Raw genomic sequence first — 23,952 nt, 5'->3', positions numbered from 1 at the left:
ACCTTGGAGAAGAAGTTGATACTGTAGGTTATTGTGCGCATGGTAACAGGGTGACCCCGAATAAAGAATCCTCCAAAATAGATTTTATCTAAGTTATGGAGTTTGGCATAGAGGCAGGCAAGTTGACCAATGTCATTGCTGATCATATGTAACAAACTTTTTGCCATATCTTCTTTGGAAAATTCTTAAAGGAAAGAAATAGTAAACCAAATTAAATGCAACTGAAGAACGCTCAAACGGACTGTACTTTTCTAACAGACAGCCTACAGCTGGAGAAAAAACAAAAAAAGTTTGACCAATCTCTTTATGTGTGTAGAAGAAAAGTGTTTCCCCCCACCAAAAATCTTTCATGAAATAAGTACTTCAAACAAGAAGTAGTGTGTATTTGACTGAAGATATCATGAAAAAACCACTAAGCCTCTGTGAAATATTGCTGGAAATAAACCTGCTTGAAAGGCCAACAGCAAATGGCAAGAACTCCATTTCTTCTCTCTAGGAACCACAGATGATGATGGTTCATCCGTCCATCTTGACCTGAGATGCACTGCAAGCATTTTATTATAATACTGAAACTAAAATTGCAAGTTATAGTCCATCAATGCCATGGGTCCTTTTCTGGACCAAGAAAGCCACGTATATTTCCCACATGCAATCCCAAACCAAAAATGTGAAGAGCTGCTCGTAAGACAGTACTATGTAGTATTTTTAATCAATAAAATGTCGTGCAGGTAAAACATGTAGGCAAGATCATGAAAAGGACCGGCTTCTTCCAGATCTACTTGGTAGATCATTACAAACATCAGATTCCCAAGGGACAGAGGAGACGGTTGCATTTCTTCTCCTCATTAGTTTCAAACAACAACTCCAAATAACTGGAGCACTCAAGCAGTGTTCCATGTCCCCTCTCAGCCCAGCATGCATAACATAGGGAAACGGATAAAGAAAGATATGGTTATGCTGATGAAGTTGGCAACTATTTTTCCATCCGTTTAAGTGTTCACAGGATGCTGGCACAAGCAGCAAATCCATTCTGACAGGCAATATAAAGTGTAAACTGCATAGCAAATCTTGGGTCAATGCTTCATATACCGATACCTTTATCTGCTGTAGTAGATTTCCCAAAGCTGCTGGCTATCAGATTTCCACTTAGCCCCAGGGTCTGGTAGGCACCTCCATACACATCTTTCACCAGCATGTCAACGTTTGTGTGCTGTCCCTTTGAAGCCAGTTGCAGCAATTCATCAAATTTCTGAGGACGAGAAGAAGAATTACTCTAGCTTTCTTGGACAGCCAGAGAACGTTGTCCATAAATTCAGAGTTCTGCAGCACCTTTACTGACCCAAACTGGGGGGTTTGGCTTGTCCTAGAACCAACCCTGTCAGCAAAAGATACATTATTTCTAATTACAAGGACTTATCCAGAGTCCATATCTTATCAGACAGACTGATCTTAAATGCAGCTCCTTTAATAATGAAAAGCACAACCCTCCTCTTCAGTTATCTGCAATTATCTGCAAATAATTTGTTGAATTTCCCCTGAAAACTAGAAATGGATCAGCACATAGTCAGAAGCCTCAGCCATCTCTTCTCTTGGAATAAAGTCAGAAACACTGTAACTATGTCTTCTCAAGGCATAAGAAAAAAATTGTTTAAAATCCAAAAGACTAAGTCTGCCTTTACTATTGCAGAAATGCAGTAATGTCCCTGACATTAAACTTGCACGCAATCTGCATTATACTAATGCTTGATTTATAAATCTGGTAACCCTAATTTCGTTTTCTACAAAATCAGAGAGAATTAAGAGCAGACATTGTCATGTTTTAAGATTTCTTTTTTAAAAGCATCAAATAAAATATTGCAAGTATGAGTCTTCCCTTTGACATTTTCTTATTTGGTGCACATGTAACTCTAGCTTTTTCTACACCGCTGACATTTAGAGACACCTATTTAAGCCATCTGGATCTTCAAGACAGGAAAAAACAGCGTGATTTAAGAGCTGAGTTAGGCAGCGCAGTACTACATCAGGCCTTATTCTGGCAGATTACCAGCCTGGGGTTCAAGTGATGAACCCCTGAAAGCATAATGTGTAACAAAGAGAGATAGAATCCCTCTTCTCTGCTCCCAGACATTTTGCAGTAATTGGGTGCTCTCTGCGTTTCTTCTGCAGATGATATTGCAAGAACTAGGCAGGCATTTCACATTGAAAAAGAGTACAGAAAATTAACAGGCCACTTTGAGGCCTGTTATTATAGACTTTATTTGTCCTTGTCAAAAAACTCCTCGAGACCCAAACAGGATTACTATTTTGCCACTGATGAGCACCTTATCATTTTTGTCCCTATATTCTACTAGTATCTTTTTGAATTTAAAGCTTCCTTTTATGCATCGGAAGCCTTGAGAATAGGAACATAAGTCAAGGAGTCGGTTTTGTTATTAACAGTCTAGGACCACAAGCACCTAATGGAGAGTATTAAAATTGTCCTCAGCATTGCAGAACTGCCGGCTCTGTTTCTGCACAAGTGTAGCAATTCTTTGAATAAAAGGTACAACCCCCACAAGAGACAGACATGATTTTTTTTCATCTTCTAATATACTAAAGTTGGACTTCTGGTTTCCCATACAGACATTACTTAAAATAACTATTTCTCCCTACTCAAAGAGTGTTCGGCATTACAACATTTCAAGCTTCCTCTTAGCATCTCATTTAATTCCACGCCCCTTAAAACTGACACTTCGATACCTTTGTTTTTGTGAGCAGTGCTCCAAGACCCCAGAAGGTTCCACCTCCAATTGAGCTCCCTCCAATCCATTCAAATTTGTCTTCTGTTTCTACCTGTCAATAAAACAAGGCAGATTTGTCTAGAAAGTCCCATAATGACTATGAACACACAGTTAGATATGAGAGTGTGGGGGGTTTCTTTAACAGTGGAATTAGTGTAGGTGAACTATTTAATTGCATAAATATCAGGTGAGAAGTTCTCCAGAGGTGCATGTTCCACATATACCACAAGCAGTTTCTGAAATCTTTGTATTTAATTCTTAGCCAATAATCCTAAATATAGACATTAAATTTGGTCCCCTCAAAACAACCAAACAAAAACAAACAAACAAATAAATATTAAAAATCACTCTGATCTGACAGCTTTTGTCCTCATCAGTTAATATAACAACTTCTCTAAACACTGAATTAAATGTGATTACAAAGAAACTATGTTAGTGAACGGAAAAGCACTCATAACTCCGTAAGAAATGGAAATTAAAAAAAACCCAAACCATTATTTTCTTTCTAAACTTTGTATTACCCAAGAAGAAACAACTACAAATCTGAAACAGTAAGATGTTTCAGATCACCTTTATCAAATTCTACAATAAAACAGTTAGCAACCACTTACCTTCACTATAGAAACCCCAGAGCCAATATTCACCAGTAAATAAGGGAAAATATTTGGGTGGTTCGTCTGAAAACGGAATTCTGTATCTGAATCTTTCTGGTACGCAAATACTTCATGGGGTATGTTCCTTAGTACGAAGTTGCATCCTTTAATTAGGCAGGTCATTACATCTTCTTTATCTACCCTAAGGGGAAGTGGGAGAAAAAACCCCTTACATAAATTCCACAGTCCTATTGATAAGCAAGTATGATTTTAGAACAGTAGTTTTTAAGGACTTTACAAAGAGGAAATAGCAACCCACACCACATGGTGAAAGTCCAGATCTCTGAAAACATGAAACCTACATCTGCCTATCTTCTGATGTTCATTTTCCACGCCAGAACTCACAGTCCGAAGTTACACAGTAACCTTAGTCTTACATTAATCATGTCATTGAAAATAATCCTGCTCCCCTGTTTGCTTGTTTACACTGTCTCTTTAGTGCCCTCCTGCTACCACAAGACAAAACAATTTCCTAACATGGAAAAATTTTCTATTGCTCTTCCCCTTCCTTCTCAATGAAGAAAAACGCACCCCCCTCACCATTTCAGCACTCATTTATGACAGATTGAAGTGACCGCAAGGAGCCTACTACTGGGATTACTAAACACAGGGAAAAAAAGACTTCTCACAAGAATAATAGGATTCACAACAAGACATTATCATGAGTATGGAGTCTGGGAACATGACACATAATTTAGGTAAGATGAATGATGTAGTTATGTCAGCTAACACTTACTGAGTTCTCTAAATTTCTGTATCTTATGTATTGTTACTGATCGATGGTAAATTTCTTGAATCAAATATGCTATATTTCCTACATGAAATATCATAAATCTTGTTGAAAACACATGAGCAAAGCCCAAGCATACACCTCAATTAACACAGCACGCTTTATGTGTGTAAGGATGGAGAATGTGCTGCTTTTTCCATACCAATTAAGTATGTAATTACCAAATAAAAAACAAAGAAACAAAACCCAGGTGTGCCACATGAGAAAAGCTGGAAATTGCCTCCTTGTCTTGATTAATTGATCCTTAGGAATAGCCAATAAGGTACTGATGTAGGCTGGTTTGAAAAACAGTTAACAGAATCCTACCTATCAGAAGAATGAAGTTATTTGAAAAAGTAGTATAAAAGAAGATGAGCACAGTACCTCAGAGACTGAACTGTGTGCTACACAGAACTACAGCATAAGAGGTGCCTTGATGGTCTCCCCAGTAACACTAGGTATGTTTTAAATTTGTGTAAATTAATGATATTTTTATCTCCACTTACAGCAGCTTTTTCAGCATGTGGTGTTTGATAAAGATGTTTGAGTAGTAAATTTATGATGCTGTAAATTGATAAGACTGCCCTTTAGTCTCCTGCATGCCTATGCTCCTACATGAAGTTTAGGTAGAAGCTATGCTGTTAAGTTACTATTTATATTAATTACTCACATCTTAGCGTGCACAGAAAAATGTTAGAAGCTTTTGGAACTCCAACTTGAGAACTTAGGCAACTATCGAGATTAGGTACCTCCAGGAAAAAAAGTGTCTCCCAACAATACTTTGGCTTTTAATAATAAAGTTGTCTTGTGGATTTCATCCTTAGACTTTAAGTAGAGAGACTGATGCACTTAAGCACACCTCATCATAGTGACTAAGTAAAGTGTCTCAATTAAAATTCTTGTTAGCAATGAATTTACTTAGTACTTTATTTTAAATATTACTTAGTTTTATATACCAGTTTACGCTTTGTGTATCTGGATCTCTACTCCAGTAGAGTTCAACAGTATGTCCAAAGCATGCTATTGATAGCTAGGACACCATCACTGAAATGCTGCCAGTCATAAGGTGAAAAGTAAAAACGACTACTATGATAGAGACTAATTTAACTTAAAAAATGGAGTAGCTGCAAGTTAAATCCTTTAGAGAAAAAAAAGCTGTGATAATAGCCTGCTTTCGTCTCTTTACTGTCTTTCTCCTGAACCCTGTGTTCCTGTCTGTTTTCTCTATTCCTGCTCCTCTGCCGTGTCAGTCAATGATACGGTTATCTTTTTGCAGCTTATGTTCACTAACAAGTCAATTCAGCTGGCTCTGACCAAGACGCATGCACCCATTCTACTGCTTCACTCTTGCGGTGTAGATAGCTTTTGAGGGCAGATGGGCAAAATTGAAAGTTAGTCTACTAAAATCTATTCAAAGAAGAAATACGCTCCTATAACTAAGTTTAAACAATTCCACTTACTTCAACCCCAATTTCTTCTCAATAAGATCTTTGAATTTATAGGCACCACCACCTGTAGCTTTGATGACTTTTGTCTCTGTGTTGACAAGATGGTCTTTGATGAAATCTAGGCAGGTTTCAATGTAAGTGTTTTCAAATTTAATGAAGTGAAGTCGAGCTGTAATCTCCTCCTGAACTGATATTTCATACAGAGGTTCATTTTCTATGTCCTTTAAAAGAGAAAAGAATTTCTTACAGATTATTCAGACTCCTAGGTTATATGCTAAACTACTGAACATCAATACCTGTTTCCTTTGAAGCTGTGTTAATGCTATTAAAAACATAACTTCTCAAGCCACTTTCAAAGAAGAACGTAGTTTCAACAGATCTTAATATTCCTTAAGTTGAGAATATAATCAATTCTCCCATGCATTAGACATGCATGAAATATCCCTGTATGAGAAAGGGTATGTTTACATGGGAGTATGGGTATTTTACAGAAGTACGATACTTACCTGTCTAGAAAATAACTATTTCAAACACTACCTGGCAATTCAAGCACTTCCAAGAAGGCAAGGAACATAACTGAGTTTGCCTGTGCATGGGCTGCACAACTCTGAAGCCCTGCAATCAGACTTTCAGTAAAGAAAACATATGGTGTATCATCACATGAATTTATATCTAGAGCTATACTCAGCTTGTAAAGCAAAAGTAATTGCCAAACACATGCTAAGAGCTACTTTCCCCTGGAATATAGCAAAGGATTATCAACAGGAGCCACACGTTCACCTGAGCTGCAGTACAAATGCTTAGGGGTGGCTGTAAGTGTCAGCACATACTAAAATGTATGTTTAAAATAAACATCTCAGTTGTGAAAACTTCCGAGTAACAGACATTACAGAATGTCATACTTCAACTACAAGACAGTTCTAGGTAAAGTTAGATGGAGAACAAGTTACTAGATGCGTCTCAGATGAAATTTCTATTCTACTATGAGAAGTCAGTCCAGTATTTCACTCTTAGGAGTTAATTACATGCCACTGATTAATGATACAATTCTCACCTTTCCAGAATGATCAAAGGATCTCACTCTTGCCACTTTGTGCTGCACAGTTGAATAATAAGCCAACTTGGTTAATGAACCACCTTTAAATAAAAAGATGACAAGATATGATTAATGCCTCACCTTAGAGCAAACAAGGTAACTTATGTTTACATATGCCTTACCTCAGAGTTCTTGGGTTTTAAGATCTCCTTAGCTAAAGCCAGATATAATTAAGCTAAATGTATAACGCAGTGAGACAAAGAACACGTGTCTGGAAACTGATTTGGCATGGTTAACTCTGAATGCACTACTTACAGGAGAAAAGCTCCACAAGTTGAGCTTATGCCCAACTGATGTGGGGACGAGTGAAGATGAGCAGAAATAAGTGGAAGTTCCTAACTGGCTAGGCTAGCACATATATCACTGTTATTTATCTTGTTTGAAAACTCTTTATAGAAAGCCCTAAATCTGCTGCTTATAAGAAGATTTTATAAGTAGGTTTTCTGTAATTGAGCAATGCATGCTATATGCACAATTAAAAAGTGTTTCATCAGGAACACTTAAGTAAATATTCTTAACCTGCTCCCAAGGACAAGCTAAAAATTCATAGCTGGTTAGAAGATGACTTTATGTACCGAATAACAACTACTTTGCAAGATTATTCTTGGCTTTGGGGTAAAGAATGCTTTATGTTCATCAAGCATAGCAGTCAGTGATATTACCAACATGCAAGGCTGAGCAGACCAGCCCCATCACCCTTTTCTCTTAAAGCCTCGAGTCTGCTTACATCAAGACAACAAAAATTCCCACTCTCACCTTGGAAACAGAACTTAAACACTTGCCATATCTGTGCTGTCTTTGCATCTGACATGCAAAAGCGAATTTACGAAGTTACACTGAATAACTTCACTAACTAATTTTCCTTAGGACATAACAGTACCTGCTGGTGCTTCTGATACCTCTGGTATCTTAACCAAGTAGATATTTGAGTCTGGAAGTAGGACATTGTCAAAGCCTGCTTATTTTTGTTAAAACAACTCTTAAATATCCACCCCACCCCCCAAAAAAGAAAAATGTCTCCTCAACTACTCATGAGTATCAAGATCTGATTAAGGTATCAGTTTGCTTCATAAACCTCAAAGCTGCTTTGGCTATTGGAGAAAACCCCTTAATTTTAATTCTGTGTAAAAAGTACCCCGGGCTGCAGCCGTAACAGCCCTTATCTGTACAGAAAGTCACTTCTAACTTTGCATCTGTGCTCTCAGAATAGGAGCACAAGGCAGTCAGGTGGTCTGTATCTCCCAGTGCTACAGGCCTAATGTGTAGTTGAATTTAAGCCTGCATGTGTTATTTGCCCCTTGCCAAAAATCTGGCATGTTACCCCTTTCAGCAAGTTTACCATGCACCTCATAGAACATCCTGTGTACAGGACAGGAAGCAATTACAACAAACCACTGGGTTAAAATTAAAATCCTAAAAGTAAATAAAAACCTGGCAATGTTAGACCATAGCATAATTGCTAAATTCGGTGGCCCTATACTCTGCCTTAAACAAATGTAATCAAGAAATGCAGCATTGGCAAGTGAAAAATAATCGGCTAGTGCTTATAGCTTTGTCTTCATAACAGTACTCATCTCTTCCGTAGAGCCCAAATAAACAGGAAAATTTTTACAATCTGTAGGAGAAAAATAGGTGGCTTTCTCCAGCAAAATTCAAGTGAGGTCAACTTAGAGTGATCACTGACAGACGCTTATAGTAACAAAAGCAATAAAGCTTTCCTGACCTCAGATCTTATTTCAGTGTACTAGCCAATGCTTTAAAGTTTCTTGTAAACAAAATCCAAACTCTGTTCTGCTAGCTCATTGCTTAAAGGTGAGGTTTTTCTTAGCTTTTGGTTTTGTGTGTTTTGGTTGTTTGTTGTTTTTGTTGTTTTTTTTTTTTTTTTTTTTTGAAACTAAACTCAGTAGCTCTGCGCTGTGAGGGAAAGCTTCCTTCCAAACTTCTAAGTGGAAGAATCATGAAGCCTGTGTTGGAATGTCATATTGTTTGTACAACACTGATAATGACATAAGCGCTCCGGCAATTAATTTATCAACAGATAAATGGTATGTAAAGCTATGCTTTGTATGTTCTCCTCTTCCTCTCCCAGTTTTTAAAGACTTAAATCCATTCAGAACACCAGCTGAGACATGCAACTAAGCTTTATAACTAATCCCACAATTCTAATTCCACTCTGACCCACAGAAAGGACCGATTCCAGTCGTTATTTTAACAGGCATGAAACAAGTAGCTTCTGAAGGAGTTAAGCATACTTATGATATGACAAGATTGTATACTGTGGCGCATATATTCTTCCCACTACACAGTAAGTCTACACCACCCAGAGCAGCGTTAACCAGAGCACTAATGGAGGCTCACACAACGGTGCTGTGGCTGAAGAACACTTTCCTCCTGACTTCCCAACTAAATAGTTCCACTGACTTAACGACTGCAAAACAGAAGCAAAATGTGTGAACTGGCACTTTGGGTTTTGCAGATCTCCACAGAATGAATGCTAATCCCTGCACAGGTGAAACTATTTTTAACAGGCCCAGCTCAGCTGTGTCCCTGCATGGCTGCCCACATCAGCACCGTTCCCTGCTGCAGTGCTCAGGTGTCACGTTGATGTGCATTACTCTGTCCCTTGGTGCAGGCTGTTGCACACCCAGGAATGTTATATTTTCAGGCTTACGCATAGGACACAGCGTGTTTTGGAGGTGACCGAGGAAGCAAGTGCAGTGAGCTAATGCTATAGGCCCCCAGCCCATGCCAAACCCACTCATCTCCGCAGCCACCTGAGCAAGGGGGACGGCATTTTTCCCCAGCCCTCTTTTTTCCTTCAAGGCCCGTCTCGAGAGCACGGAGTGGCCCACGCAGCGCACTGCTCGCCGCGGCCAGGTACGAGGGTCGGGCGGAGGGGCGATCCGTAGCGCTACCCCTCAGCCGGGCCTAGTGCAGCCGGAGGTCGCTGAGGCCCCCAGACCCCGCCGCGGGGGGGGGAGTGGGCGCGTGGGCCCCGTTCCCCGCCGGCCGGCCACCTCGGCCGCCAAGGACAGCCCCAGGCCGTCCTTAGTTCGCTTCCCCCCGCGGCCCGTTAGCCGCGGCGGACGGACGGCACGCTGGGCCTTGTAGTGCCGCTCGCCGCCTCCGTCTGGCGATCGCAGGCCGGCGGGACTCCCCGTCCCGTCGTGCCCCGCGCCGCCCGCCCGCCGCGGTGCCCGCCGGGAGCTGTAGTGCCGCTCGGGCCCCGCGCGCCGGTCCGGGCGCCTCAGGGAAATACATTTCCCAGCGTGCCCCGCGCCCGGCAGACCGCCCACCCCGCCAGTCCCCTCAGCGAGCGAGAGCCGCCGCCCGTTCCTCCACCATGGCCCCCCGGCTCCCCGCCGGCCGCCTCCTCCCCGCGGCCCCCGCCCGGTTACCGATGTCTATGGCGAAGCGCTTGGCGTTCTCCAGGTTGCGGAAGATTTCGTCGGGCGGGAGGGTGATGCTCTTGTCCAAACTGCCGTGACCGCCACTGCCGCGCCCGCCCCGCTCCGCCATTTTGAGCGCGACCCACTCCTCGCCTGGCCTCATCGGTATGCAAATGTATGCGCATACATCTACATACTAACAAGGCCGGGCGCATAGATTATGCGAATGAGGCGGGAGGTGGGGCGGGCGGACGCCAGGGAAGGTTGCCGCCCCTCCCGCTCACGGGGGCGAGTATCAGAGCCCAAGGGGCGAGTGTCACAGCTCGGGGGGAAGCGGGGAGGTGAATGTCACAGCCCGGGGTTGGGGGGTCACTGCCAAAGTCACCCAGGACCTGACTGGCAAGGGCAGGGCTGCTGCTGGCATCCCCGGTGTTGACTCTTCCTCACGTATATATACGCACACGTATTGAGCAGCTATACATGTCTCCCATTTAGGAAAAAAACCCTACGTTTAAATTCCCTGCGTTTCAGGCTGTTCTGTGAGTAGGGCACATGCCACGAGAACATGAAATGTAACATAAAGTGCCTTGGCAAACTTTATCTATTAATCAAAAGCATTTGCTATGTTTGGGAGTCAGGCATAAATTGTCTTGAGTTCACCCTCGCTGTGACCTTCCTTGACAAGTCTCTCTGCCCTAAATTTCCCAAGAATTCATGGGTTAGGCATGCCTCTATTTTTGTCTTGCAGTGAGAGCACTAGGGTTGGCTATTGCGGAGCTGTGTATGTGGAAAGCAGCATTGCAGGGGTTTCGAATGGACACAAAGCTGGTGAGTCAATTAAATACCATTTCTGAATATCTTTCCTTTACTGAAATCTTTGTCTCATGTCCTGTAACCCCAGGGACCACAGGGAAGTCAGCTATGCAATCTACTCAAGAAAGAATAACTTGCTGGATTTATTAAATAGATTTTTTTTATTATTATTTATTTTTGTACTGTTAAAAATTTCTGCAACCCCTGAAGTTCAAGGTAACTTCTGGTACAGGTTATACAATTGGTGCAGCTCACACATAACATATCACAGCATCCTCCAAGGACAGTAATGAATTCACATTCTCCCCTGGTGGTAGGGTACCCAAGAGTAAATATAATTTGTACACCTGCCTTTCATGAAAGACTTTGATAAATATTTCTTGTAAAATCGACAACATAGCCGTAACTTTCTTTCCTATAAGGATATCAAAATGAGCTTTTGCCTTTATAAAAGGCATACATATCCTGAACCTCACAAACAGTACTCTGATTTTGTGAGCAAGACATCCTGAGGAATTTCCTCTACGTAGTTTGAGTTATGGTTTAACCATTGCCACAGCATGCTCAATACAGTCTACAAATATCATAGAACCCGTTACGGCACCCGTAGGAAAGCTAAGTTTTCAAAAGTGTCCAGTTAGACTAGCCGCTCTGCGTGAGACAGCTGGGGCCCCCACGGCCGGGCAGCAGAGGTGTGGATAGCTTGGGACACAGGAGTCCCCAGTGGGGCAGGTCAGAGGAAAAGGCTCCTCCTGAACGGACACTTTTGAAAACACTAGCCCGAACATCTTAGAAGTTACCGCTTTCTCAACAGAGGTACACGTACAACCTCACTAAGGTTAAGAACAGTCAGTGTTCCTCTCTGAACAACTCCTCTCAGTCCTCCTAGCAGGAGGATTACATCTCACATTCTTTTAGAATAACTTTCTCTCCACGTGGTGGGATTGTGTCAGTCCTTCTGGAAGAAGGGAAGCGGACATCCAAGCATAGTAATGCTCTGCAAAAGGAAAACATTCTTCCCTACTCATGAGAGGAGTGGGGGGGACTTGTATAGCAAGTCATGATCTCCTCCGGAATACAAGCAAATGTCCAGGAAACACGTAAGCATTCTCTTGGCCTACCAAGGCCTCCAGAGGCTGCAGGAGGGTTTCAGTGCTGCTTGTTTTGCAGGGGGCTGGTGGGTGGAAGCGGGTACAGAAGAAGAACCAGAGTCCTTAGGCACTGGTTGTGACCTCTGGAAATGGCAGATCAGCTTCATCCGGGTTTCCGTGCTCGCTGAATGGAGAGACAGGAATTGCAGAGCTTCCTTGAGGCACCAGGCGTAGCCTTCACAGTAATCCTGCTGCAGGCTTTTGGCAGATGCTGCAAAAGCTGCAAGGGCAGAAGAGAAGTGTTACACAGGGACACTCAGTCTGGAGTTTTGCCTAAAAGTAAGGGCAGCAAGGGTGATCGGGGGACGTACTAACCTCGGCTGTATTTAAGATAGCTGACAGTCATCTCCAGGATGTCGGCTTTCTCCAGCTTGGAGTTGGGCTGGTGTCTCTGAAACTCCTTCTCCAAGAGCAGTTTCAGCTGCTCAATGCTGCTGTTAATCCGATCGCGTCGCAGTTTCTCTACAATTGGTTTCCTGAGCTGTAACACAAAATGAGAGGAGGACAGTTAGCAGTGAGACTTTCCCATCTCTATATAACCTGCTGCTAAAGGAGTTTGGCCCGTCTCAGCTTTTTGCTGTCACAGAGACAGCAGATACTTACTCTATTCTTCTCTTTGGGTGTTAGGATTTCCAGGGAGAGAGCACTGGGTGCCATTATCCCAAGTGCAGGTTTCGGCTTGGAGCTTGCTGGTTAGCTGGTGGAGAAGGGAGCCGGGAGTTCCTCTATTTATACGCAGTGGCTGCATACAAATGTATGGGTCCTGAGCGACTTTGAGTTTCCCACAGTCGATAGCCAATCCATGCGTGCCCCGGGACAATAGAGAAAGCATCTATTACAGCATGGCAAATTGACTGTGAATTGCCTGGGGATAATACCCTGCTCCCAAAGGAGCAGGTGGACTGGGGAGTGTGTGACACAATAGAGCTTGGCATTACGGCACTGGGGTAAGAACGTGGGAAAGCGTTTGCCATCATTATAATCAAACTTCTGCCTGATGTTGGGAACGTCAACATCTCAATGTGCTGCCTTTTCCCAGGCTGTGGTGAAATTAAGCACAGAAGACTGATCCCAGGAAGAGATAATGTTCTGTGCCCACAACCAAAAGAGAGGTTGAAAAGGAAAAGATGCAGAATTAGAGGGACTAAAACCTTTCTTTGACATTAAACCATGCTTAGATGAATACAGTACCAGATAATTTTCAGGCAACTAAAGACTAAAATCGATGGAAGAACCTTTAAAACAATTTGCACTGAGCTTGAAATATTTTCCTCTTCATTGTTTAAATACTTAAAGTCCCTCTGTAAGTTATAGTCAGAGCTCTTCCTTGCTTTTGTTTGGGTAATTTGGGCTTTCCTATGGCAACCCGTGACATGTAATGATTATGATGCCTTTCCCAAACATGTCCTATTTAATTTCATGCCACTTTGCAAATGCCTCACTGTTTCCTTGGTCCTGAGGCTCCACATAAAGTGCCTAAATATATTTTCCCTTTACAGACAAGTGAGATGCAGTGAGAAATCAATTCTTGTCTATTACTGTGCTTGTATTATCCCACTTGCAGAATGTAAATACAGGTGCTAGGATATCCTGTGACTGCTAAATCTCGGGCGTTCTCAGTGTATGTGACATGAACACCAGTAACGAAGTGGAAAGGACCAGATAGAATCTAGGATTAAAGCTGCCTGTTGGAGATATTTTTTTCAGGCTATTCTAGGTTGCCTACTCAGGTCCACTGCTCCCCAAAGCACAATCCAATACATTCCAAGATTTGTCACTCAGGCACGTGAGGCCTCGTATTGACAAATTCCCAGTTATGCTTTATGTTACATCTGTTTCAGCTGTAGCATGTGGAGCTCTATGCGTTTAAGGAGAGTTATGCATGGGCATAATTATTTTTCCTTAATGCACGTTCCATGGTCAGAGGCTAGAACAAGAAGTAAACCTAGATTGTTGCTAGTAGGCTAGCACGTTGGGTGTGTTATTTTTTGAATACCTGTTTCTTACCACAACAATATTCATGAAAACTCCACCTATTTCCTGTGTCTGCCTTTCAAAACCAGAAAGCAAACCTTTCATTTGACTACCAACTGCAGTCAGCCTGTCTCACCTGCCCTCAGCGTCCCCTCTCAGTAAGCCACGGCCGAAACCTGTGTCTGTGAGTACATAGATAGCAACGTGTTCCAGCACACACAGGGTTGTTGCATAAAAGGATATGATCCTGCAAAGGATGATCCTGTAACTAGTTATTAACCTGAGCTTACAAAGCCCCTTTTAACTTCCTGGCTTCTCATGGCTGTGACTTTCATAGGTCAGCCGTTCTCCCCTCCTCCCTTTCCAGCCCAGAGAGATTTTACATTTAGATGGATCACTGATGGTGTAGCAATTCTAATTTTTAATGGTTGTCAAAAACCTATAATTGAACAGGGAGTATTCAGAATCAGTTGTCTGAATTATTTTGTCAGCTTGTAGTCAGCAGTATTACTTGGGATTGCCCTGGCTGCATGTCCTCGTGCCATTATTGGAGCCTGAAGTCGAGCAGAGGGCTTTGTGCATCTCTCTCGGGGGTCACAGGGGATGGAATGGACAGCAGGTCCTGCCACACACCGTATGGGGAGGAATATGTTTGCAGCAGCAGCAGGCACAGTGAGATGGCAGGGAAGCTTTGACCCAATTTTCAGTTCTGGAAATATGAAATGAGTGGTTTTAAATAATGCCATCCTATCCCCAGCACAATGCCCCCGGACTCCAAAGGGCTAAACCAACTCCCACTGATTAAAGCATTATCCCTTCCTTTAAGTGCTGGGCAGATGGTGCAGCAGGCGTTGGCTTTCTTCTCAGGACCCACAGAGGCACGCTTCTTTTGTTGACAGTTTAACACTGTGAATGGGGCGATGTGGGAAATCCTCGGAGCTGTGGACCCACACCATCTGATGTGAATGGTGAACCAGGCACGCTGCCTCGCAGCGAGCATGCAGAACAACAGCCCTCCGGGCTCACAAACTCCCACTTCTCTCACCCTCTCCCTGTCGGTTGAAAAGATAGCAAATCTTCAGTTCCCCCCTTGCCTCCTTCACCTACCCTCTGCATACTGTTGATGGATGAAAGAAACAAATATATCACCCCCCCCACCCCACTTTGGTTTGATTATTAAGGCCTGAAAACTTAATGGCAACGATATCTCCCAACTGATGTTTCGCAATGATAAGTTTTCTAGACTAAAGGCTGTCCCTAGAATATATTCGTTATGGAACTGGGTGCAGTATGAACTTTCTGCAAGGATTTCAGTAAGAAAAAAAGAATCCTGTGCTGTAGGCGGTCTGGTTGCTCTTTGTTAAAAGTCTGTAACTAGTTTGGGCTCTTTTAAAATTCAGCTGTAAGCGCAACAGTCTGTCCCACTGAAACACGCTTGTGATCCAAATCCTTGTTACTATCCTTCATATCCGTGGGAGGAGTTTGTGCCTGCCTCTGACTGTTGCTGCAGAGCTGGGATAAAAGATTGATTGTCCGAGGCCCAGAAGAAGGGGTTTCCCTGTTTTTGGAATGAAGGATTAAAAGAAACAAATACCCCAAATTGCCAAACATGTGGCGTTGACTAAATAACGTGACACAATAATTCCTTTCTTTGGAGGATGGTGTGAAATCTGGACCCGCTCTTGAGAGATGACAGCTATGCTGTGGGCAAAGAGACCTGCTTTCTTAGTGGCCTCGTTCCTCTGTAAATCATAGCACACTCATGAGTTGTACCATGAAGATGCAGTCTTCAAAATCACGCTTGAAAAGAGGGAGATGTCTCCACTCTCCCTTGGTATAGATACCAGAAAGTGTAAGGGAAATAGAAAGCGGGAAGCAATTGTCGATGTCTGTGCTTACAGACCTTGAGTGTCAGGCAGGAGTCCTAGCCTTTCCTAAGGCAAGAACCACCATGTTAATCGTCTCCAACCATAGATGCTCACCATCTGACCCTGAGCTATGGTGTGCAATCCATGCGCCATAGGTTGCTTTGAGTTGAGGATGCAGGAAAGGTAATCAACCAACCCCAAGACTATCATCACTAGGCTTTTGTTCCTTATAGTCCATAAATGAAAACAGCTGGAGAACCACTGGCCCAGGAAATTCGTACTGGGCCATGGGGCTTTCTGCTTCTGGTTTGCAGGCGGTGATTTCAGCCCAGGTGCAGACTTAGTGCACATGCTGTTTTCACAAAAGCTGCTACTATTTCTAATACCAATTGGCAGCTTTCTTAGCCTGTCTGATACTGAGCTTTCCATGGAGCGGAACCCAGGGTATTGCAATGCAGCAACAGGTCTGGAGGAAGGTGGGCTATCAGAGAAGAGTACAGAAAGCCACAATTGCGTTGTCTGTGTTATGCAAATCTAAAAAGCAGGGCTCCTGTATGTCTGGGGCTGTACTTAGAGCACACAACTTGATGGCTTAAAGCTTTCCTTTCTATATCACTTATAGAGCATTTTTATTTTAGACTATTTCCTACATTCATGTCAGCCTGTCTTACAAATGCTATTGATGGTGTTTTTAAAGAAATAATTACGATTTTTATTTTTTCTGTGCCTTCCTTAAATGGTTTAAAATCTTTCTGACAACGCCTCTCAAGACACCTATTTAGTGTCAAAGAGCATAACGTTCCCAAGTTTTAAAAGGGCTCTGGCATAATACTGATCGATCAATGTGCTCCTTGGGAAAATAGCTCTCCAGATGGTCTATCGGGACAGGAATTGCTGGTCATCACAATGCAGAGCCAAAAAGCGTCACTAATGTGGGCTGTTGTGAGGCACGCTTCCTTTGTGGTCCCTTTGAATGTCATAAATAGGGAAGAAAGTGTGGGAAACTCTGAGAAACTCAGGCCCACACTCTGAGGTTAATAGGGGCTTTGTCAGGAGACTATTCCTGGGCTGTGGGATCAGCATAATAAACAACATTTTCCCTAAGGGTGGGAATGTGTTGGAGCAGGGGAGAGTCACCCCAGGGGATAGAGGAGCAATAAGCAGCTTTTCGTTCAATTATTATAAGTGATAATAACTAATAAATTGTAAACATAACCTTTGCTGTGCTAGGACTGGTGAAACCGGAGGCCTGGCTTTTAGCTCTCGAGTAATTGGTAAACGAAAGCCCAGAGGGGCAAGTCTTTGGCTAGCAAAAAACAGAAGTGGGGCACTTGCACCAGCCATGGATCTGACCCCCTGCGGCAAACGGAGGCTTTCTGGTGGGGTTTGGTTTCTTCCCCTTGCCCAGAAAGGAGGCGCTTACTGCTTCACTCCCTTCCGCTGCTCTGCAAACAGTAGGTCTGAATCTCAGGCACCAACAGCTGAGCATGATCCACTCCCCCGGTACAGCCGGAGTAATGCAATATGGCCTCCGTGTAAATGAGAATCAGCCCTTGTGGTTTGAATGACAGTAGCTGTGTCTCTCCAGATTTATGCCGATATGGGTGGCAGGAGTTCTGGGCTGAGGCATCTGACTGCGATCTCACACAAGTTTTGCACAGTTGTCATTTCTACGGCCTGTTCCTGGGTTAGCCTAGACCTACAGCAACGGTTCAAATCCAACAGTCTTCAATTTGTGCAGCTCTTTCGTTTCCTTTTCTCTTTCTTGTTTATGCTGTCAGTTTTACACAAGCTGCAAACCACATTCACAGCGTGGTTTGCTTGGGTGGTAGCACACGAGCTGCAGAAGATACCTGTCCACATTATGTCCACATAATAGCAGGTTTCTCTGTGCTGCATGTGGCTCCCTTCCCAGTCCCTGTGGTGCACAGTCAGGTTGCGGCGTGCTTTGGGACACGTTGCATTTCGACTGAGTCTGAACTCCCCCAAGCTTCCTCTCCGCAAACTGCCTTAATTAGGCTTGATTTAAAAATGCCCGGGCGTGGTTGAACAGCTTGAGTTTTGCTGGGATTCAGAAGCTTGTACTAATTGACAAAGACAAGTTGAGCACAGCAAGGTGAAGTGACTTTTTCAAGATCACTAAGCAACCACAAAATCTAAAAATATCTCTTCTGAATGATTTAGTCGTTCATTAGGAGAGCAAATCTATCTGCAGCTTTGGTGTCAGCCCCTGCTGAATTTCAGAACTGTACCAAAACCCCACCTTGTCTGCATTGGCAGGCAAATGAAGAGCACTCAACCAGCTCATGCGTTCAGGGTAAAATACTAACCAAAATGATCCGTGCAACCTTGATGAGGTAGAGCAATATGTTCTTGACCTGGCTGCCTGCCTTTTTGGTCCTTTCCATGTGTCTAACAAAGGGTTTCATCCCAAACCAAGTGAGCACGGGTCAGGTAGAGCTAGCAGTGTTGGAATGCGGTTTGATCTGTCAGCCGAGCAGATCTGAGTTTGCTTAACTAAGCAGCCATTTGAAAAGATCAGATATTCTAGGTTTCCTTTTGTTTAAGGAGAAAAGCATATGCTAGAAATGAAGTTTTTCAAGGGCATTTCTCCCAGGAGAGCTGAAATTGTTGAGCGATGGTATTTCATGCTGTTACTGTGTCTGTGGAAGAATGAGAGGGTTCCCTGTCATCTATCCAAATCAATGCGTTACTGTGGTTAGATCATAGTTTTGTGAACTGATTATTCGTGCAGATTTATTTTACTTTGAAGAGAAGGGCAAATAAAAGGTGAATAGTCCCCACAGCCATGAATGGGAACTCTCCTAAGGAAAAGTGAGTGAATGTTATTGGGGAAAGTGCTGTGTTTTGGAGAGATTGTTGGCATTTAAGGTGCTCATGGGTGGCTTTAGAATCCCTTTCTCGTGCTTTTCTTCCTGCTTCCCCAAATACCTTCTGAATTCCTTTTTGCTTGTTCACCTCATCCATTCTGTCTTTGTGTAGCTGTGTGGGAGAAGGACAAGCACATGCTTTACAACAGGTGCTAATCCCCCTCACATCGCCAGAGCGCAGCTGACTTAATCCCCAGGAGACAGGAATCCCGTTGCCTGGTCATAGAGAATTGCAGAAGTCGAACAGGGCTTGAGCCGACACTGGGCAGGGATGCTGCAGTGCTTCTCCCTGCCGCCGCGGGAAGCCCAGGCTGCTCGCTTTGGGTCACCCAGTTGGTGCAAGCCAGGTAGGCAGGCTGTCATAAACCTCCATGTAAGAGGATATGCTAGATTTGTTTTCTGAATTGAAATGGGGTGAAAAAATCAAGGGAGGATCATTTAAAAGATACTTGGCAGAGAGATCATCTCTGCAACAGGCTGGATAGAAAAAAAAACCTCTAAAGCCAGTTGGAGTGTTGCCCTATTCATGGCGTGTTTTGGACCCTTAGGTGTAAAAGGAATAAAATGTTTGAAGAAGAGTATGGGGAAATAATTTAGGAGAGGGAATGCTTTTTCAATCTCTGCTATCAAATTAGGTATACTTTTAGCCATATACGGGCAGATTTCACTTCAGTAAAGGAAAGAATTCTGTTATTGCCTAACAGAATTTGTGTTCAGGTAACAGAAAGTGTTAAAATTAAAAGACAACAAAAACTAGTTCAGCCCATTGTAGGTAGTTTCAAAGAGGAGCATAAGAGTCCCAAGGGGAATCAGGTCCCGAAGTTATTAAGAGTTTTGCATGTTGCTATCTCCTAAATGGACAGAAAGCATAAGACTGAACTCAGGTTGGTGGGTAAATTATTTGGGGAATGAGGGGAAATAAACTGGCTGTGAAATTAGTGATTTGCTGAAGTCTGAATAGGTTGCTGTTAAGTATCTGTGTCTCCACCTCTCGGTATCTAACTTCAGTTTCACCTCCATTTTAATTTGTGATAACTTTTCCAGAGTTTGCTTCTTTGCAGGATCTGAAATCCTGTTTTGCCAAATGCATTTCACGAATATAGACTATACTGGAATGAAGGGCTCAAAAATACGACGTCTCCCGATAGTTTCCCCACTGCAGAAGGACTCTAATGCACCACTTCGTCCAGGAGTATCAGCCATTTTACTCATTTCAAACCAAAGGAATAATGACTAAAACAATTTTTATTGTATTGTACAGTGAACACACCAAAGTTGAACATCACACAGGATGAATACATCACAACTTTATAAAAGCTTTTTAAGCCCTTTAGCACCTTCAGTGAATGATTATAAAGTACTTATTGCCTCCCTTCCTCTCCCTTTTCCTTAAGGCATCACAGGCGTTTCCTTTACAAAAGGCATCAATTATCCCTCAACTGAGAGTAGCACATACTGACATTAAGAGAATTCTCCCTAGAGCTATCTGTTGTCATCCTAACTCTCTGTAAGAAGGTGTACTAAAAATAGCATAGGAACTTCAGAAGAATCAGCATTTCTTAATAACAACTTTCACTCAAAAGGTAAAGGCTCAATACTCTCTTTATGATACACAATACGTTCTTCAAAGTGCTCCTTCTTTAGGAAGGTCAATGCATTATCTGGAGATAATGGAGCACTTGAACCGGTGACCCAGGCAGTTAGCAGAAAGATTTCCACCGACAGCCACAGGCTCAACAGCCTTGCCAAGCAAAAGCGTGATGGGAACTGAACAGCATTTGGCTCTCTAAATCACCGCAGAACTTGGTCCTCTCTTTGGCCAGGAGCCACCAATAAAAGCAGCAAATTTGCTGCAAGATACAAACACATTCCTTCATTATGAAGGGAAACTACTCAACGACCCTCATTTCTTGTGACAGAAAAACAATAACCGCCCCCCTCCCACCTTTGGAAAGCAATGTTTCCTACTTTAAAGAGGAACTATTAAATCACAGGTCCCTCTAGTTTTTGTAGCAAAACATGGGAATAAAGCAAAGTTCCGCAGGTCTACCAGGGTCTCCAGATGGTAGGAGCAGCAGCCACAGTCTTCTGGGCAGGTTGCTTTCTGGCAAACAGACAGGGTGACAGAGGTGGACTACGCAGAGCAGGAGCGTACAGGACATCTGCACCCATCTGGGCTTTGCAGAAATGCTTGATTAGCTGCACCTGGGTTTCCTTCTTGGGTTCATAGTAGGACAGAAAATGCATCGCTTCCTTGAGGCACCGCAGGTACCCGCTGTTAAAGTCCTGCTCTAGGTTCTTGTGAATGAATGCTGGAAAAGAAAGAAAGAAGCAAATGCAGTGGGTTAAGATCATGGGATTCATGCACCGATTTTCTTTCAAGAGCCTGAGTCCACGAGCCTTGCTCGTGTGCCTAGCCCTGGCGTGTTACAGGCCTTGCATGCCTCAGGGGCCGGGGCTACCCGGGAGGGCAAAGGCTGGTGGGAGCAGACTTCAAGTGGTTGCAACACATGCTCTGCACTCACTTTGGTGCTGCAGCTGGCTCTGCTGCTTCAGGTAGCTGACAGCCACTTCCAGGATGTCGGCTTTCTCCAGCTTGGAGTTGGGCTGGTGTCTCTGAAACTCCTTCTCCAGGAGCAGTTTCAGCTGCTCGATGCTGCTGTTAATCCGGTCACGGCGCATCTTCTCTACCACCGGCTTCCTCAGCTGTAAGAGAGGTGGAGCAGATCGTTAAGGATTTCTCATTTCCCCTTGTGATGCCCTGATGCACACATGTTCAAAGATGCTTTCTTTTGGTAGGAGAGCTTTGTGATGCTGCCAATCTGTTCCCTGCTTAATTTAATTTTTAAAAAATCTATATAGTCTCCTTTACCTCTCTAACCCATTTGCCTTCCCCCAGACCACTTTCTCCCTCCTTATCTTTTCCCATGTAGCATTTATTTGATTGAGGCAGCCCATTGCATAGAGCGCAGACCAGCCTTTCCAATCCTGTCAAGGGCTCTACTTACTTTGTTCTTTTCTTTTGGCAGCAGTTTCTCCTCCATGTGCATCATGAGAGTGTTACTGGGAGCCATTCTTAGTGCTCTCAGTCCTGGGCACGGACCCGCACCTCGGGCTGCTGTGCTGGGCGTAAGACTATGCTTTGGCACGTACCGACTGCCTCTATTTATACATCAGGGAGCTCCAACAGATACGTGAGTCTGGGGATGGCTGGTGTTTCCCACAGCCGTTCAGCCAATCCAGGCACGCAGCAGAACAATAGAGGAAGCATCTATTAGTGCATGGTACATTGATTGCAAATGCCCCGGAGAGAATAACCTTCTGCCCACGCTGACTGGTGGAGTGTGCAGCGTGGCCCTTCAGGGCTGCCCAGGGATCTGGGAAAACACTGACCCTCCAGCTGGTTGTCTGGGATCAGTTGCGTTCCCGAGGCCCTGCATGTGCCACTCATATTTGTGGCATGGAGGAGGCACGCTTTTGGGGGAAGGTGGGAAAAGAAGGAGGGGAGCACTGTTAGGGTCAAAATCAACAGCACCGAGGACTTCTCTCTGCTCTTTCTAGAGAGGGCACTTTGCAGCCAGCCTCCCAGGTGTGGTTTGCCGGAGTGGGTGTATTTCCGCTTGTCCATACAGTCATTGCACTTTTAATGGGTGAGCCAAAGTGCTGTCAGTGTGAAATGACAGGTTTGTTTGCATGGTATTTCTAAATGCTGTGGAGAATCTACCATCAGGATGGTGGGATGTGGACAGTCAGGGTGAATAAATAGGGAACGGGAAGCAAATGGAAATGGTAACCTCTGTTTCTCTCTTCACACACCGAGGTCTGCGAGCGCGTTGCACCAGTGTTCCCGTTGCCTTCATTAAGGACAGCCACACTCCTCCCAGCAGAACCAGGCCCGTGCCTAGTCACCCACCCCTGTGGCTCTTTCTTTTCCCTTTTCTGCGCTCTCTTTCATACAGATGTTTACTTGAATGATGGTTAAGATGAGCTAAAGAACAGCATCAGAGTCAACCCAGAAGCCCTACGCCTTGGGAAGTCAGAGGCAGATCGTGAATGGGATTTAGTAGCTGGGGCCCATCTTCGGACCCCAGCAAGGAGGTCAGTTCTGCTTCTTGTCTGAGATCTCTGGTGCGCTCTCTTCTCATCTGACCAGAGCATCACACTGCCCCGTTGCAGGCTGGACCTGCCTCACTTTGCAGAACATGAGATCTCAGAGACCACGTAACTGTCTCTCTGTGTAACATTTAGCATGTCATCCCCACTCCATTTTCTTATCTGCAAAATGGGGATAGTGGTGCTTGCTTGTATTTGCATGAAAATTTCAATAAAAATTAAGCAAACATGCTTTTGTGGTAAAGGCAAGAAAAAGAATGAAGCTGTGTTGTCACTTTAGGTCAGTTCTGGTTTTGTCTTACAAGAAGAATCTCGTCCTGAACGCGGTCCTTGGGGCAGCACCGAAAATAACCCAGAACCTACGTGAGAAAGGCTGTGCCGCGTCCTGCCCTCTGAGGGTCTATAGCCTGCAGTGCCGGGGCAGAGGTGTGCTGGTCTTTCCCAGCGCCCTCCTTGTGCACGGGAGCGTGGCTGAGAACCTGGAAATGGAAACGGTGGAGGGAAGTGTGCAGTGAGGTAAGAAAGCCAAAGACAATTTCTTACTTGGAAATGCTGAAGTGAAGCCTGAGTTTAACGGGCAGTTGACAGGAAGGAGGGAGGTGTCGCTGAAATAGCCAGCTTCGTGGGTTTCATTGTATGGGCTGAATGGGCTTAGCTCTTTGTGAAGGGCAGATGTTGTCCTTGGAGCCCTTTATTCCCTGCGTTGTGGGAAAGCCAGGAGACAGGACATCTCATGAACACTTTGAAGCAGTCAAAGGATTATGATACAAAATAAGATACACCTCAGAGACCATGCCCTAGCTTTTGGCAGCTCTAATAAGGTGGTATCCTTTTTCCTGTATCCTTTGGCTGGCCTTCCTCCAAAAGCTGGTGTCCTGTGTTATCCCTTTCCTAGCAAGGGAGCAATAGTGGCAGGCCTTGAAGCTAGGAGCTGACAGGTAGGCATGTACCAAGCTGGTTGAAGAGACTCTTCAGTGTCAAAAAACATCTTTTTCCCAACTCCTGAG

At 43.9% G+C, this 23,952-nt stretch overlaps 4 protein-coding genes across 5 annotated transcripts in view; 1 reads left to right on the top strand and 3 right to left on the bottom strand.

Moving 5' to 3' along the window:
* PANK4 (pantothenate kinase 4 (inactive)) overlaps window positions 1-10,298 on the bottom strand; it is a 25,286-nt gene extending 14,988 nt beyond the window's left edge. Inside the window, exons 1-7 of one of the 2 annotated variants that reach the window (XM_063353983.1) lie at window positions 10,145-10,298; window positions 6,705-6,787; window positions 5,663-5,871; window positions 3,392-3,575; window positions 2,740-2,832; window positions 1,096-1,249; window positions 3-184 (exon numbers count right to left, since the gene is read on the bottom strand). In XM_063353983.1, the coding sequence (XP_063210053.1) occupies window positions 3-184; window positions 1,096-1,249; window positions 2,740-2,832; window positions 3,392-3,575; window positions 5,663-5,871; window positions 6,705-6,787; window positions 10,145-10,298 (1,059 nt within the window). The remainder of the gene's footprint in view (window positions 1-2; window positions 185-1,095; window positions 1,250-2,739; window positions 2,833-3,391; window positions 3,576-5,662; window positions 5,872-6,704; window positions 6,788-10,144) is intronic. The other variant, XM_063353984.1, reaches the window with a different exon arrangement.
* LOC134524197 (transcription factor HES-5-like) overlaps window positions 10,170-23,952 on the top strand; it is a 26,174-nt gene continuing 12,391 nt past the window's right edge. Inside the window, exons 1-3 of the mRNA XM_063353988.1 lie at window positions 10,170-10,300; window positions 10,884-10,963; window positions 23,226-23,461. The gene's annotated coding sequence lies outside the window, so the exon portion shown is untranslated. The remainder of the gene's footprint in view (window positions 10,301-10,883; window positions 10,964-23,225; window positions 23,462-23,952) is intronic.
* On the bottom strand, window positions 11,146-13,200 carry LOC134524116 (transcription factor HES-5-like). The gene is made up of 3 exons (XM_063353804.1): window positions 12,703-13,200; window positions 12,415-12,580; window positions 11,146-12,319 (listed from the first exon to the last, which is right to left on the bottom strand). Exons 1-3 carry the CDS (start codon window positions 12,754-12,756, stop codon window positions 12,066-12,068), a joined length of 474 nt encoding a protein of 157 aa, XP_063209874.1. The 5' UTR covers window positions 12,757-13,200; the 3' UTR covers window positions 11,146-12,065.
* Window positions 19,988-22,044, bottom strand: LOC134524198 (transcription factor HES-5-like). Its single transcript, XM_063353989.1, has 3 exons — window positions 21,841-22,044; window positions 21,358-21,538; window positions 19,988-21,144 (listed from the first exon to the last, which is right to left on the bottom strand). Exons 1-3 carry the CDS (start codon window positions 21,904-21,906, stop codon window positions 20,879-20,881), a joined length of 513 nt encoding a protein of 170 aa, XP_063210059.1. The 5' UTR covers window positions 21,907-22,044; the 3' UTR covers window positions 19,988-20,878.

The sequence above is a fragment of the Chroicocephalus ridibundus genome, chromosome 16 (assembly GCF_963924245.1).
Source record: "Chroicocephalus ridibundus chromosome 16, bChrRid1.1, whole genome shotgun sequence".
In the NCBI taxonomy this organism is placed as follows: domain Eukaryota; kingdom Metazoa; phylum Chordata; class Aves; order Charadriiformes; family Laridae; genus Chroicocephalus; species Chroicocephalus ridibundus.
This window is presented reverse-complemented; position numbering and strand designations above follow the sequence as displayed.